The 17,496-nt window shown below is 42.8% G+C and overlaps 1 protein-coding gene across 1 annotated transcript; it reads left to right on the top strand.

Annotated features, from left to right (window-relative positions):
* The first annotated feature begins 11,675 nt into the window (after window positions 1-11,675).
* LOC128707151 (pickpocket protein 28-like) lies at window positions 11,676-14,508 on the top strand. The gene is made up of 5 exons (XM_053802099.1): window positions 11,676-11,788; window positions 12,722-13,481; window positions 13,562-13,722; window positions 13,784-14,140; window positions 14,214-14,508. The coding sequence occupies exons 1-5, from the start codon at window positions 11,676-11,678 to the stop codon at window positions 14,506-14,508; spliced, it is 1,686 nt and encodes a 561-aa protein (XP_053658074.1).
* The last annotated feature ends 2,988 nt before the right edge of the window (window positions 14,509-17,496 follow it).

Genomic DNA, 17,496 nt, shown 5'->3' with positions numbered 1-17,496 from the left:
CAACATTCATACAGCGGCATAGAGCAGTTTTTGGGCAAACATTCGGGCGGAGGGTTAAATATTTAAAACGTATTTTGCATTCATGCTAACATCCAATGTTAAATGGTTACAATCGATCAATCACACTGCTGCATACGAAATGCTTCCTGCGAGGACATCCAGGGAAGAAAAGCTCCCTATAATTGTTCGGCTGGACGGAATATTTGCAACACTTTGGCGGATAGTTTAATCATTCCCAACATCAATCGCATCAGCGGAGTCGTTTGGGCTTTATTTAATTGGCAAAGCGGACGTCGCGTCACCGGTAACGCTCGGCTGGCGCCACGTTTAAACAATCATAACGGAGCGCTAAAATAATGCGCTCCGTAAAACTCGGTGGCGATTTTACGGACGGTAGATTTTGGGATTTTCCTTCCACTCTTTTCCATCGCGAGATAGAAAAGTGTGATCTTTGCGACTCAAGAAGACCTTACCATAGCGTAGGAAATGGTTACTATCTGTGTAGGTTTGCTATAAAAGTTTAGTTCCTACCCCTCCCCGGTCTAAAACGCTTTAGAGCGTTCGAGCTGTTTGACGAAGCATCATAAAGCTTTGCTGATTTGAGGATGGATTTTTTTTATGGGGCTTTAATTAAATTGCTTCTCGTAACTATGTAGTCTCGGTTGCGAATGGACAACCAAGGTACCGGGGTCTGTGCGTTAAGAGCATCAAGCCGGAAGAATAGGGCCAAAAGGTGAAGCATCTTTGCTGTTTTTTTTTATGGCACATTTTAACTCCTAACCTAAACATTCGTTCGCTTACCCACAGATAAAGGCAAAGTTCAGCGACATCATTTATTAACAGTGTGGTTTTCGTAAGAGATGTACTATAAGTTTTCAACCCATGTGGTCATTTATAAATATTTTAATCTACACACATAATGTGTGAAAAATTAGATCATTAATTTGAATATAGCCCAACCCGGTATTTTGCTTCAAATTCCAGCATGAACCGAAACGTTAAGCATATGTGTTAAGCGAAACGAGACAAAAGGTATCGATCGCACCGGGAAGATGCATGTTAAGGGAGAATAATAACCAATTCTTCGATCCTGTTTTTCGACGAGCCGGCAATGGATGCATTTTTTCGGGGTCTCGTGTACTATGGAATGTTTGGAGCGACAGTTTTATGGAGTACCGTCATCAGGTATGAAATATGATGGACCACATCAAGGTATTTTTTGTGCGTTTCGATCGATCCTTTTCGAATATTCCAGCAACGAAAACCTGCTTATTACCAAGCGATATTTTGTACAATAATTACCGTGAAAGTGACCGCCAGATGGCGCTGGACGCGTTTTTAAAGCCTTATTTTACCGCTTATTTGGAACCTTATTTCTTGTGCGCTTTCGTGCGACTTAATCCAATGTTTACGATTTCAAGACAAACGTTTTGGGGACACGATTCATTCCACAGGGCGCCCCACAAGATACCAGATGCTTTTAATCGGATTAGGTAGCGTTTCGATCGTGTGACCAATCCAATTATTTTGTTGTAGATTTTACATCAGTTCTGCTTTTTAATCTTCAAGGGAATGGAGGCTGAAGCTATTGCTGGCACTGGGGGAGATCCACTATTAATAGTGCAATTTATGTTGGACGTTACTTAGATCATAGCAGGTTCCATAATCACCAGGATGTATGTTGTCCAACTCCTGTACAAAAAGGACTTATTTATGTACCTTCCTCGCAGACTTCCTCGCAGAGCAGAGCACTCACACTACATTGCCCGTAAAGATGGATACATAATTGGATACTGTCATGTGTGCGGGAACAGGCTTTAAGAGCGTAGTTGTTCTTTATCTTAATTCTTCTCCCCTGCTCTGCTAATGAACCCCCCTACAGGAGAAGCGTGCTCAATTGGGGAATATTTTAGAGCGTATGGCATGCAATTCTGACACCACCCCCCACGGTATGCTCAATTGGAATCGGATCCAATTTGTTGGTGTTGTGCAACCTTGACGGGGTCAGTTTGACATTTTTGCACGTATCAAGCGCAAACCCATTTAACATGGAATTGCAGTTGAGCGCGCTGGTTTCGTTGGGCTGTTGCATTAAATCCTCCGCTAAACGGCAAATCTACCCAACTGCGGTTGTAGATCAGCTGTCGAGTCAAGCAAACAAACAAACGGCAGAAAAAAGGCGCCAAAACCGATATGCTAATTTGACTGCCTGCCTGTGTCACCGGTGCACGACATCGACCGATCGAGTCGATGTATGTTTGGTTTGTTGGAAAACGACAAGCAGGATGGTAGCGCAAGAATTCGGGTGCTATTAACGTCAGTGTAGAAAGTTTTTTTTTTATCTCGCACATACACACATTCCACATTGTCACAAAGGTTGTTGGAAATAAAACAATAAACACCGCGAAAGCTTTTAGTGTGGTCTGCGAGTAGTTTTTTTTTTGCCCCTTGAATTCAATCCTTCACTTCGGCCACCGGCGATGAGCAATGTTTTAATGTTTAAACTCGTTTTATTAAAAAGCGGATCGATATTCCGGCAGCCGGTTACACGAGGCAGATGGAAACGGATTGGCAGATTTGACAGATCTCATCGTCATCGTCTTCGAACGCATCGAATAATGGTGGATTTTTTTCCCGGGTTTCGGCCACGTTGGATATTTGCATGTCTATCGTTGGGCTTTTCTGGATCGAAATGTGATAGTTCGTGCAGGAGGGGTAGCATCATTCGGTGGGGAGCGTGATCGGTGTGTACCGGTGTTTACAGTTCGCTGGAACATGTGCGTATCGGAAAGAACTGATCGGACAATTTATGGGCTTTATGGTATCGTCGTATAGTTGTGCCTGTTTCGGCTGGAGTTGCTACGAATTGACAAACATGGTGTAATGGGCCAAGGCGGTGAAGATAATTTTGCTTTTAATTAGCATCCGAAACTATGCTTATCACTTCGGCTCAATGCCAGAGGAGGGGGTTTTAAATTATGTAGACGAAGTTGTTATATCTCCGCGGTTCGAAATTCATTCGTCTAATGACCTTGAAGTTATTTTGTGGGTTTTGTTTCTAAGTTCTAATGCCTTCACACAGCTGTGTTGCAAGAACTCGTATACGGAACTCCCTGTTCAAAAGCGAATATTGTTGCAGGAACGCTTCGCAAAGCAAATGTCTGACAAAGAAGCAGAAATCAAACAAATCGTTTATTGCAGGGGGGGTGCTATTAGCAAACAAATTAAAGTATTTATTGCTTAATGGTTGTATTAGCACAACACAAAAATGGGAAAGGAACAACAGTAGCATGCACTAAAGATCACCTAACTTAATTGCAGACATTGTTGCGTTTCAGCGCAGATGTCAAATAGGTCAAACGTTTCAACATTGAAACAGGACATGCAGATACACTTTTTGCTTTAATTTTTCCAATTGCAACCACTTGTCGCGTGCAAAAAAACCGTTTCGATTTCTGCGCCATGTTTACCGGTACACACAGAGACACTAGGTTCCAAACACGCCACAAAGTGTTCGCATGAATGGGTGTGCGGGTAGAACCCGAACCTGATTTTACCCCATAGCAAAACATTAGTGCATAATGTATGTCGTTAGCGCACGATAATTCAAGACAATCCGTACGTGCGGAATCACAGGAACTCGAGTGGCATAATTTATTGCGTGAATGAGCTTCTCGGGTTTCCAACTGCAGTGTGGTCGGGTCCGTCTGTAGGATCACTGTGGGATCACACCGAAACCAAAATCGAACCTGTTGAAAACCGAACCACCAATGCTACCTGAAGAGTTCGTCCGTGCTAGACAGGTCCTTAGTGTGCCCGATTTATGATTATTGGAGAAACGTTTATTGGAGGTATTAGAGCTTGCACAACTTCCCGGCGATACTGCAAATGTTGCGGTACGGTTCTTTCGCAAACCCCACAACGTTAATCACCACGGTTTAATTATCAAACTCACTGCTCACTTCTGCACGTGTGGTTCGCCCACCCGCCGGGGTCAAAGCACAATGTAAATGAGCTACACGCAACCAATTAACGCGTACGAATTATGGGCAATTTCTTTCCGCTAATCTTCAATATAACTCGCAAAAAAAAACTCCGATGCCTCCCTGATCAAACATCCAATTACAAACGCACGCACCACTGCTATTTTCCGCACAACATCCAAATCAGTTGTAATTTGCCTCCTGTTCACCCGTCACTTTGAACTGAAAGAATCCGTCTTTCCACTCCCGATCACTGGCTTAAACTTGCCGTATTTCTGTACTGCGAAGGATCACGCACCGTCTACAGACTCGTGGATAGCGCGTGGAAACTCACAACCGTACCGCTGCTCGGCCTGCCAACAACTGAGCCGAGCGGAGCTGAATGAAGCTCGCGAGCACAAATATGCGGGCCACATGAGATGCGCTGCTCAGCGGAGAACTCGCGTGCACTTTTGCTCGGTGGTTTTGCTGGTTTCTGATGGCGTGAAGGCGGATGACAAGGATGGGGGGGCTTGTTTTGCGTTTTGCGTTGAGCATGAATGAAAATAAGTGAAGGTACGGACGTCTGTACCGTGTCGCTTCCGGTGGTGGAGAAAAGTGGAGAAAAGCCAAGCGGGTCACATCTTTCGAGAGTGATGAACACACAGGGTTCGTCGCGTTCATATGAAACATTTTTTCATATGAAATTTTCACTGCATGTTGCAACTTCCCAAATCTTTGATTGTTAAATTATAGATTTAATTCTTCTAATAGCTACTCTAATTAATTCTTTAAAGTGTATTTTTCTTGGTCATTTCATTTATTAAGATGAAAATACATCTTCGGTGAGGTATTTTTGTGTTCAAATGATACTGTTTTTTAAGTTGAATTGGAATACATAGATGTAAACGTGAAATCATTCTCTTTGTCTCAATGTTTAGCTAGATGGAATTGATTCCAAGATAATTTTTCTTAATTTAGACAATTGGAAACAAGACGTATGAGTTGAAGTAGGAAGTTGTAGTCAGAGTTTTCGCTGCTTATTCCACTTCAACTTGAAATTATTTCATCAATAAATACATTCTCAATCAAAATGGGTTGGCAGCAACAAAACAACATAACAAATAAGTGCATCTCAGTTGAGATTGAATAGAACGTACTGTGAGTCACAAGACCATATTTAAAAATATAATTATTGAAAAGATATCATTTAAATCGCACTCGTTTTATATGTGGAATGTAATTGTAATATTCTTAGCAAAAATAATATATGTTCACAGAAGTAGAATTAAAATTTTAGATGAAACTAAGGATTGACATCATTCCTTATAGTGACACTAATGTTAAGATAGACAAATGGACATTCAAACAGACATTATTTATCCCTCACAGATGTAACCCTGCAACCCGGACAATAAAATCCAGCGTAAGCTACACTACGATGAATCACGCATAGAAAGTGATTAAAACTGTGCGTAGACGTGAAGAATGCGATAAATGCCCTTGAAATTCTAGCGCAGCACAACGCGACTGCGACGTTCTCGTTTGCAGAATGTACAGATTTTGCACATTTTTACACTCTTTTGATTTGTTCGTACGATAAGAGCGTGTTTAAGGCGGTTTAAAACGATCTAGTTAGCGTGGTTTTTGTAAGTTCCATTTCATAACTTGCAGCCCCAATATGCCTTCTCTACGCATAGTTTTCAGCATTGTGCACCACGTGAAAAGTTAAAAAAATGCTTTAAATTTCCCAAATTCTAAAGTCGAGCCATTGTGGTTGATCTGAAAATAGAAGGCAGTACGTTGTAAGACATTGTAAGACGTACGGAAGAGGTTGTAAAAATCACTTTGTGTATGGAATTATTTATGTGTACTTTGGTCAGCCCTTTAGTGCTCCTCTCCGATAGAGTTGTGGTCAGTATTAGTGTTGTTTATGTAGTAAAAAAAAGCAGCCGGGTGACCAAAACCAACACTAAATAGTACGCGCAACTGTTCCGTGCGTTGATAAATTTAAACCCATCATGCGTTAGGGAGTTTAAAATGGTTCACTCTATCACGGTTCGAATGCGGAGAACGCCGTACCGGTGTTCAGTTTGGTTTGTTGATAATAATTCCCATGAATTGTTCCACGGGCGACGTGCTGTGGTGTGCACGATCATCACTGCCTGTCGGCATCTCAAAAGCCAATCACCTGGCAAATGTCGACGGCCTGTAGTGTGAGACCGCGATAAACATGCGGCGCGACAGAACATTCGGGACGGGAATTAGAAATGCGAAATGGAGGAGTTAGCCTTTATGATGTACCAGGACGGGTAAATAGTATATATTTTTTATGATCCCAAAGCATCCAAGTATCCAATGTAAAAATCGCAACAACAGCAAAAACCGTAGCACTGCACATGAGACGGAACAGCAAATTTTTAGAGCAATCGGCGCACGGGAATCGGGACGACAGCACACGGTGGGTTTACCGAATGACTTATTAAGCTCACAGCGCTTGTTTGTTAGACCAAACTACGGGCTAATCTTAAACGGTTAGTAGGAATATTTTGAGAAGCAAAAACGGTCCGGCTGGGTTTAATCCTTAACTGCCACTAAAACGTGTGCTTTCGCGTATATTTAAATCTCTCGTAATGGAATGTCAGTAGGGTGACAATAATTTTCCGCAATAATTAAGTCTATTTTTAGCTGGTTCTTGTCTTTCCGCACGACATAACGTCAGGAATGTAAACAGGTTTTATCGACATTTTTGTAAGTTAAATTTTGCTTTTTGGGTTTTAATAATTTCTTATAGGTTATTCGTAATTTAATTTAAGATATTCTACTTTTTAATAAAACATTATAATGGCTTTACGGTATCTCTGTTCTACATGCGAGTGTGCTATCGAATAAGAATCTCTGATTGGGGCGTTAGGAAGGCGACACAAATTGTAATTTTATGACCGTACCGAAAAGATTTATGTTTATTGTCTTGTTGTTAGGAAAGTCTTTCAGCATGGTCCCTTTTTTTAACCACTGCTACATCCACAATCCCTGACCTAGCCAATGTTAAAGCACTTCAAGTTTTAATGGGTGGTTGTTGATGAGTTCAATAAAACTATAAAAACCGTTCGCGTGGGGCGCAAGATTGATTGTTTGTGGTTTTTTAAAGTGGTGGATTAGTGTGTAGTGCAAAACTAAAACAAATCCAAGTAGTCAAACCACCACTGCTGTTGGTGATCTATTACTGCCTTTTGTTCTTATTTAATGGTGCATATAATTTGCTGGTTTTAAATTAGCAAACGCTTTATGTAAGAAGATTTCAAATTGATCCAAATTCCACGCAATAATCTACGCAAAAAAGCTATACCTATTGAGGTAATGAAAGTTTGCTTCAGTTTTCACCAGTCACCGAAAGCAGATCTGTAACATCAGCAAGCGTGTTTTGTTTGTGATTTATTGTGATCCAACTCCCGGTGGAGGATGATTGATGGTGGTGCGTGAAACGATCGTAGATCGCAGTAGAGAGAAACAATGAATAATTAATGAAATCAATGCGCTGTAATTCGACCCCGGGCCGCGGTGTTGTCGCTGTAGGCACTGATCGAGCAACATTATTAATCGCTGATTGATACAGTTGTACCCATCCGAGTGAACATTCAATTGATTTTTCATTCAAATTGCTGCCAACAGTAAAATTTATGAAGCGTAATAATCTTGAAAATTTCTACCAAATCATTGCAATTAGCAAATTTGCATACGGTGAGGATGGCAAACACAGGGGACACACATCAAGATCACATTCAAAATGATCACGCAAAACCAAATGTCCCCCAAAATGGATGAGATCAATCCAGGGGTGAACAGTAAGGGTAGTCAAAAATGGTTGATCATGCGTTTTGAATTGATGGTTTTTTGTTTGGTTTTAGTTTCATTTCGGTTAGAAATCGGTTCCGAATGGAACAGATACACCCACGCTATACTGTAAGCTGTAGTTCCCCTGAAACGACCACTCTCTGTATGTGATGAACAAGTTTGATGAAGAGATTGACCGTATAAACGTAGCTTCGTCTGATGGCCGTAAATTGGACTGAAAATGTTTATTATAATTTTGTGTTTTATAGAGTTATTAAATTTTGGAAGAGACGCGATTGGTTGGAACTGGGCGCATTAAAAGAGTCGTTTATTTATCTCCAGCAGCAGGAGAGCGTTTGTTTGTAAGCAGATTATTGGCTTATGTTCAAGCAGTATGCAAAAATTGTAAGCATTACAAATGTTAGCAATAATACGGGCGAGCTGTGATGTTTGATCTCACGCGGATAGGGCGAACCACGATCGGTGATGACATCAATATTTACACTGTTTATCATTTGGCGCTTGCATCTTTGGCGCAAAGTGATCTATCGCGTTGCGTCACAACACATCCGCTACAGATCACCAAGATCCACCGTAAGGGGGGTAATTTATTGTAACGATCCAGTTAAAAGTTTTATGTACATCTCCCTATCTGTTACTGCGCTAGGGTTGTTAAAGATCGACTCGGTAAGCGTTTTGAGACGAAGAAGATAAGCTCGATCACATCTCATGGCAATTGTGCGTACGTCCTACGGGACGTACGTAAGCGAAGTTTTGAAGAATTTTCGGGTACACGATGGGCAATTTAATGGTGATGCGTGTCCGTATACGCAACATCTTGGAGAATAGTTAAAGATCGGATTGGTCCTAGAGATAGACGTTTTCCTCCTTAGGCAGGGGCAATAGAGCAGGCGAGTAGAGCAAAAAAACCCTCGAAAGTATCTACGATGTCTACGGTCCGAGTTTTAATGGGATCTTTTTATGCCCTAACGCCACGCGACTGAGTGTTGAGTTGTCGCCGAACGACACTTTTTTGTGTAAGATAATAAAGAAACTATTAACCCGAAAGTTTGCGCCGCATTGAATCGGAATTAGATTACGGGGGAAGAGTGGCAGAACTTCGTCCGACATTGCACAGTTCGGTCACGTACGGTCAATTTATGTTTGGCGTGAATTATGGACATGCCGATAGCAAAACAGCACTCACATTTTGCTGGTGAGCAAAACGATCCCGTGCGATAGTAGAGTTCGCTACACCACTAGCGGCCTAGGTCAGGTGCGTAAGTAATACAGTTGTCAGTTGGACTAACGCTGTTTACACGTCATCGTTGTTTTCTCTCGAGATCAAGCAAACGTTCCTCACAACGAACCAAAAAAAAAAAACAAACGTTTAGCGACCGGGTGACATGGTTGGCTGTCTCGTTTCGACCAAAATTTACACCATCGATAAAAAGTTGGTCTCGTAAATTTGGGTGACAAACGGCGCCATGGATCCCCCGGGAGGGGTGGGTCGTGCAGGTGGAAGGAAGATGGAAGGGAAAATTGTCCCTAGCATGTGAGAAGATAAGATTTACGCGCTTCCTAATTGGTTTAGTTTTCTTCACTTTGGCACCGGGAGCACCGGTGGACAGTCGGCTTCTTCGGGGTGTAACATGCTGAGGGCCTGGCCGGGTTTTCTCGTGCCTATTCTAGTCTAGTTTAGGGCGTCTAGCGGTTGCGTTTTTGGAGGTGTTGAATGATTTGTAGTTTGTCGATCGTTAGTTTAAATTAAGCCATATCGCCTTAGCTGGTGCTTCCAGCATTTTCCGTTCTTTAAAACCGCGTAGGTGGTTTGTTAATAGGATGAATTTATAATCTTAAAGGGAAACAAACAAACGATTCGAATTACTAAGAAAAAAGCGTATGTCCACACGTGACCCTGAACTAATGACATCCGAACAATTCTGTTCCGTTTAGCACGAGCGCTGGGAAACACCAGCTTTCCATCCCTTTTTCGGCCAAAACCTTACTCGACCCGAACATTTCAAACAAATCTAATAAAAACAAAAATGTTTCGATCGTATCTGACCGCAAAAGGTCCAGACCTTTCGGGGTGGGGGGGTTTCTGCTGTGCTGGACAAACTTTATCAGCGACACCGAATCTGTCGCGCGCTCTATGCTGCTTAGCGATGCGCGATGTTTTACTTCACCCGTGAACACAAGAAAACGTAATTTATGATCCGCGCGGTTGTAGAACCATTTGTCATACGATTATTAAATATTGCCAACATTCTTTGACTTGGTTTAACGATCGTGTGTGTGTGTCTGTTTTTTTTTTCTTACATTTTCTTCCCTGCGAAATGTTTATCTGTTTTTTTTTGTGAGTGAATGTGTAGCTTGCGAGAATTTGCAGATCGGAAGGTGAAAATAAGATTGGCCGAACATTAGGGCCGAGAGTGAGTGGTTTTAAATTGACAGTTTTATTTACCCTCACTTGCCAGTGCGGGTAAAATATGCAAGATTCGCACATGCCGAAATTAACTTCTCCTGCGGTTTGGATGTTTGGAGTTCGTTGCTGTTCCCGAATATTTCGATATGTTAATTCGACAACAAGTTCAAAACATACCATTTTTCATGGCCACTTTCGTGGTCAATGCTGGAATTGGATGTTGCTTTGTACTGTCCTCTAGTTTCATGACTGTACCTTTTGCTTTTGCTCATTTTCTTTCTTTCGCCCACTGCGTTGGGCGATCATTAAGATAACATTAATCATCAACCAGCTCGACCATGTCGCTGCACTCGTGCGCGCAAATTTATCAAACATGAGCGCGCCCTTCGATGAGACACGTGGTTGCAGTTTATGTCTCATTGGCTTTACTACTGCTGGTCCACTCAAAAGAAATGCCACACCACGGTTTTACGATCCATTGTCTGGTTTGGGTGCGAGTGCGGGAGTGAATCGCTACCGACAGATCGATCGAGCGGTGATGACCACACATCAAACGGCTAACAACGGTTTTTGTTCCGTTCCTACTGCTGGCCTGTATTTCTAACGATGACTTAATATATCCTAGGCCGCTTTGTCGGTCGGCTTCTATTTGACCGTAGCGTGCACCAGCCCCGGACTGTTTGGCGTGTGCTGTAAATTGCACTCTAAATCGTAGCAATTGTTAACGGCGTCACCGTTTGTACTTCGCGGCACACGGAAGACGGTTTCCCGCACCCCGGGCGGATTACGGTCGTTCCTTGTTTTAATGGGTGTTTTAGGAGGGTGGTGTGTTTTATGGCGCACGGTGGGTGTCATTTTTATGGTCACTAGACATTGCGTGTTAGTTTTTCATCTCCCCCCGGGGGAATGAATTTTAAACTGTGATGCCCGGTCAAGCGCGCTTCGGCGTGGAAATTTTCAACCGCAGGCGATTTTTTTTCCCTTCCGACGACGTGAAGGTATTTTGCGCACGAATTCATTCACTATTCATCGCATTAATGATTGAATGATCGCCGGGTATAGTGTACTTATGGGGTAATAAAAACAATAGTTGCTTGCTGAAAAGATGGAATGTTCTTTTTAAAGTTTGATAACAAAAAGTCACGACAGCAGAGATAACACAAATAATCCCTGTGTAATAGGAACTCATCTGAAGTCTACTTCATTTGACAAGATATGAAATATATACAAATTCCGACTGAATTATCAGGCTCTAGTCTATATCGTGTTAAAAGGACATTTAATGTCAAATCTCTGATAAAATCACTTTCATTCGCACACGTACACACATGGTTCGGTGGTTTCGTTTCGCCGTGCTGAGCATATTTAGGCCAGGGTCAAACAGGAACGCTGTCAGTGTCGATGTTCTGCTGGTCGCTGAAAGTTAGTCGATTTACGTGGCGTGTCTTTCGATGAAAGTTTCCCGGTGGACAATTGTGAAGAACCTAGCGCGGGAGTACTTAGCGTCCAGCTCGTGCCATGGCATGTCCTACACAGTGCACCCGAAAGTGTCCGTTACGGAGCGGTAAGTTGCGTGAGTTTCGAGTGCAAGTGCGAATGTTGGAGCTATTTGCGGAAAATATGGCGGTGGAAGTGGCATCTTTTTGGGAGAACTGTTTCAATTAATACACCTCTCAAGTCAAAAAGCTTTTGTTTGCGAAACGTAGAAAGATTCTACGTCTATCTCTACATATACCAATTCAACTTAAAAAGAGTTAAGAATTTAACCAATTCTTCTAAAGTTTCCTGTATAGACTAAGCTTTTTTGAGATTAGAAAACCCTCAAAGGTTAGAAAAGGTTAGAAATAATTTAACCATTTCTTCCAGAGTTTCCTGTATAGACTAAGCTTTTTTGAGGTTAGAAAACCCTCCGAACGGAGGTTGAGGGATTCTTCTAGACAGACTTCTATTAGAAGGTTGAAAAAAAAGTCAGTTCTGCATTCGAAATAGTTCAATTTTAATGAGTTATAATTTTGTCATTTTTTAAATAGCCAAATTTAAGTTTATTCCACTTCAACTTCAAAAAGATCCAGAATTGGCTGCAGTTGAACCGTTTCTGTTTGACAGATGCAATTTTTTTTTATTTGGTACAGGAGATATTAAGGTTTACCGCAACCATATTTGGCTTTGCTTGACTTTATTGATCAGGAGCTGGTTAAAAGTCAGTCCTTCTAAGGAAGACTTCAACTTGAAGCGAGTTCAGAAATGGCTCAAACTGTATCATTTAATTTCGAAAGCTCTGTATAGACAAAGTTTTTTTGTACACAAGGAACTGAAACCTCATCAGGAGAGCAGCAGGCTGCTCAACTGCTATATCTTGCTATTCCTTGAAGGTAATAAGAGCTGAATTAAAGTCAGTCCCACCTTCGAAGGGAGTTCTAGTCCAGTCTTTTCAGATGTCTTCTTAGCCAAACAGTTAATACTCCTGTTTAAAATTCTCTCCAATTCCTTCCGATAGCGTATGCTGGGCAGTTGTGGTTGCGCTTTCGCTGAGCGTCTGCATAGCGGCCATCGTTATCGGGCACCAGAAATGGGTCGAAAAACCGATGATCGTAAGCTTCTCCGCAAAGCCGATCCCCGTGTGGAAGCTACCCTTCCCGGCCATCACCATCTGTCCGCAGACGAGAATCGCTGTGGAGAAGTTCAACATTACCGAGGTGTACCTGAGGGCCCGCACCAATAAGACACTCTCATCGACCGAGTGGCGCAAGCTGCGTGTGCTGACGCACGTGTGTTCCTCGGTAATGCGGTCCAAGAACGATTTCTACGGTACGGGAGGAGCGCGAACGGGCAGTGATGCGTCGGCACCGGTTAACGAGCAGGTGGTAGAACAGTTGGTCAACATGTCCATACCGTTCGATGAGACGTTTATGACGTGCATGTGGAGTTTTAACTTTCGCCGGTGTGACGCCTTGTGGTCCCGGAAGGTGACGGAGAATGGGATCTGCTATAGCTTCAACATGCTTTCGAGCGCGGAACTGTACACGGAGGACCAAGCGTTCCGGGAGCGGGAAGTGTATCCTGAGGGCAACAAATACAAAAGGTTCCAAACGTTGCATGCGGCGACGATGCGTAGTACGGGTTGGACGATGGAAAATGGCTATACGGTGGGTGAGAGCTTACTGGCCTACCCGCGACGAACGGCTAGCAGTGGGTTTAAGGGTGGCGCAATTGTAGTAATGAAGGCCAATCAGAAAAATCGCGAGTACATCTGTTCGGTGCGTGTGATGACGTGGTTTTGGGGGAAGCTTTCAGTGGACCTGGTTTAATGGTGAAGGTTGTTTCTTCCTTTCTTCAGGGTGCTTTGCAAGGCTACAAAATTACGATACACCCACCGGATGAATTCCCGAGGCTGAGCGAACACCACATCCGTGTACCGCCGATGCATGCCGTGTCGGTTATCGTGAGGCCCCGTTTACTCACCACCCAAACGAATCTTCATCGCTATCCGTACACAAAGTGAGGGACGCAGTGCTGGTGCCGGCGACCGGTAGAACTAATCGCTTGCGTGTCTTTTCAGGCGACAATGCTTTTTCGCGGACGAACGGAAGTTGCGCTTCTTCCGGGTGTACAACGAACAGAACTGTGAGTTCGAGTGTCTCACCAACTACACACTGGCCACGTGCGGTTGTGTGACGTTCGCCATGCCACGGGAGAACACTACCCGGGTGTGCGGTGTCAGCGAGAAGCGGTGCTATAAAACGGCGGTCACACGGCTGATGGAGTTGGATGAGTTGACCGCTTACAACGGGCAGGATACGTGCGATTGTTTGCCCGCCTGTACGACGATTAAGTACGATGTGGAGCTGTCGAACGATTGGCTAAACATGGACTCATTGCTGGCATCGACGTTTGACCGAGAACGTAGAAAGGAAGGGTATGGAGTTTCGATTGAAGTAGAGTTGTACTTCCCGGTAGGGTAATATCTCCTCCTGCGCTGTTCATTACAGGATAGAACCGATGCTACTGTACGTTTACTTCAAGGACAACAAATTCCTGTACATCGAGCGGGTGGAGTATATGAATTTCAATGGCGAGTTGGCCAATTTCGGTGGCATTCTGGCACTCCTGTCCGGTATGAGCCTTACGAGTCTGGGGGAAATATTGTACTACATCTTCGTGCGGCCTCTTGCGCTGTGGATTAGAGTGCAGTACGCTAAGACCCGGGTTAAACCGGCCGTCCGAGAGGTGCAGCTGCGTACCGGGACCGATTCCGTGTACGTTGTACGTCCTTGGATCCCGTAAAGATGGTACACGCTGTAGCATATTGAAACTGGACCCCGTCTTTACGATCGACACGTGAGAAGGTGCAAGAGAAGCGACAATCCGTTTTCACCCCAAGGTACGATTCGATAACGATCCGGTCCCCGGGGAGGGGGGGCGTTGCGCTTGTGGTAATGAATTTTAATGCGTCCGAGCAAAATCGACATCATACGCACACGCAAACTTACCGCAAATCTCCTTGAGGTGCCGTTGTATTTTTGTTTTTGTTTGCCACTCCACGATCGGGTTTGTTAACGATCTCACCGGTGCTGTTCTGGCTAATCCATTCCGGGTGATTGAGTTGACAAATGGCATTGGCGGCCGGGGTTGTTAATAAAATGTTCAATGCTGGCGCATTAAATGTATGCTAATCGATTGCAAAATGGCCGCATCTCAGCTGTGGAGCAACCGCTTGCAAAGGGTAACGCTGTGTGCTGAGTAAAAGTGATGGTGGCGTGAGAAGAATTGTGAAACAATTGCCTTGTCAGAGAAAGGGCCCGTTATGGTTTCGGTGACATGGCATGAAGCACCTTTTAATGGGTTTGCTTTCCAGTCTTTGTTTGGCTTTCGTCTCACCGTCAGCATCCGAAAATAGCTGTTGCTCCTTGTGTTTGGCTCCAAGTTGTTGATTGTTTTCAACAAAACAAATACACAAAGGATCAGATTCAAATTCCTCAAAAACTTCCGCGCAATGCCACACGCGCTTTTGGCACGCGAAACACAAACAATTCCGAAACGGTTGCGTCGAAAGGGCCGCACTTTAATGTGCGCACCTGGATCGGGTTACGAACTGCGAGCAAGATCCTTGCCCACGCCCCCAAACCAAACCCGGAAAAGCGTTGTGTTTGGAATTGGAAAATTATGAAAACAACCCGCACGTGCCATCTTGATTTAGGGACCGGGCGTTAACCGGTGCCCTTGGCTGGTGTTAACACCTTCAAACACCACGCTCGGGTCAGTAAAGTGACGGGTGCGGTTGGCGGTGATGCATTTCCACATTTTGATGAAACAGTCGTACCGAATACGTGCGGTAATTTATTTTCCTGCCATAAATTAGCATCTCCTTTTTTCCGAGTGTGGAAAGCAGCTTGTTTCCGGGACCGGGGCAGGTACGATCTTACCAGGCTGGAACGTAATTTATTTGCGAACGGCATGATGGATATACAGCGCGATCGTACGGTTTATGGGGGCTATTATTTTATTTTGGCCACGATAAGCTAAAAGGGGGTAAACAAAGTTCAATCAGATGGGGAGAAGCAGTTCGCAGGTCTGTGGTTTTGGTTAGCGATAGTTAAGATATACAAGCGATTAATTTGAAATTTCGGTTTTTATAGCTTTGCTTGGTGTTTGGTGAAACTAAACAAAAAATCCTGACCCATTAACTATTGTATAAAAATGCGCATTATTTAAACAATGCTTCAAAATATTAGCACGGAAATGAAAATTCGTATTAAAGTAAGCAATAAGAATCAGATAAATATTTAAAAAAAAACACATAACAATTACCAAAAAAATATAGAATTGTTGAAGAAATAGGATCGTAACGCAATTTGTATTGCTTTTATTTACACAATGTTTCAAAATATTACGCGTATAGTAAGTAAAGTGAAAAAGTAAACATTAAAAAAATGTAAATGGTAACAAAAAACATAATAAAGACAAGAACACAGAAGATCTTGCAGTAATTGTTTTATAAAGCATTTAATCATGTTTTTATTTACAAAAAGTATAAAAAATATTTGAAGGGAAGTAAGTAAAGTAAAACAGTTAACAAGAAGAATCAGATAAATATAAACAAAATTAAAAATAAAGACAAGAACATGAAAGTTGTTAAAACAATAGATTTTCGAAGCAGTTTTTAATGCTTTTTGTTATGTTTGTTTGTTATCTCTTTTTACTTTCATTTGATTTTTTGTTCTTCTGCCATTTGTTATGTGCTATGTCTTGTTTCCATTGCTTTTAAATTCTTTTTTATTGTTCTATGTAATCTTTATGGTTTACTTTTTACGGTGCTAATAGTCATCCAACAGTTTGTTCCGTTTGTTGCGTGTGTTTATTTATTCCCATGTTCTAGTATGTGTTTATGTAAATTTATGCGCATACGTATGCAAAAGAGGAGGCGACAGCCTTTTTTTTTTGGCTGCACAAGAACGAAAACGAAAACATGTGTGGGGCTCTACCTAATAATTTTGCTAACCTAACTAACTAAGCTAACCTAATAATTTTGCGGATTAACATCGTTCCGAGCAAAGAGTGCCTGGAAATGATAGTAGGAGGAGTTCATAATGGCACTCGCTTTCTTTGTTATCAGCCCGAACCGAACCGTGAACTGCAACGATTAATGGGTGGTTATTTATTTAAATGATAATTTGCACACAAAATTTGCATGCCCCCTCTCCTTTAATGGGACGGATTGATAGTGGAAGTTTAACGATTAAGATAGCCACCGGTGGTGTGTCTTACTTACCAGTTCCCGTCCCTGAAGCTCATCGGGAGCGGGAGTAGGATATGTGTTTAAAGTGTATCATCGCGGTGTTTGTGTGTGTTTTTGTCTTTTTATAAGCGGTAAACGATAAATATTGGCCTGATAGCCATCTCGTACGCTGTGATTAACGCCGTTGGATGGTACACGACATCACGTCTATTATACATTTTTGCACGGTAAGATAGAGTGTAGCGTTGCGGCACTATTAATAAGTCAATATGTCTAGTCGTGAAACGACCTTAGGAAGTTTGTCTTTGGCGACCCACTAGAATAATCATGTCACATTATTCAAATTCAAAATCGATGCCCACTCGGCACAAACCTCGGACTGGGACGCATATCGCTCGGTAATCAGATCATCGCATGGAGTTGATAGGGAGCTTACATTGTGGGGATTAATTTAAAGATGGCTCCTGCTAAGCTTCCCGGCTCTCACATTCCGTCAACTGCTCTGCTGGGGTGGTGAACAATAGGGAAATGACAGG

This window comes from Anopheles marshallii, chromosome 2 (genome assembly GCF_943734725.1).
Source record: "Anopheles marshallii chromosome 2, idAnoMarsDA_429_01, whole genome shotgun sequence".
Lineage (NCBI taxonomy): Eukaryota > Metazoa > Arthropoda > Insecta > Diptera > Culicidae > Anopheles > Anopheles marshallii.
The sequence above is the reverse complement of the archived record's forward strand: the minus strand, read 5'-3'. Positions and strand labels throughout refer to the sequence as shown.

Excerpts from the sequence above, each read along its gene's own strand:
- LOC128707151 (XM_053802099.1), top strand. The coding sequence starts at position 11,676 with ATGAAAGTTTCCCGGTGGACAATTGTGAAGAACCTAGCGCGGGAGTAC. Across the intron at positions 13,482-13,561 it reads ATCGCGAGTACATCTGTTCG|GGTGCTTTGCAAGGCTACAA; the intron begins GTGCGTGTGATG and ends TCCTTTCTTCAG. Across the intron at positions 13,723-13,783 it reads CATCGCTATCCGTACACAAA|GCGACAATGCTTTTTCGCGG; the intron begins GTGAGGGACGCA and ends GTGTCTTTTCAG.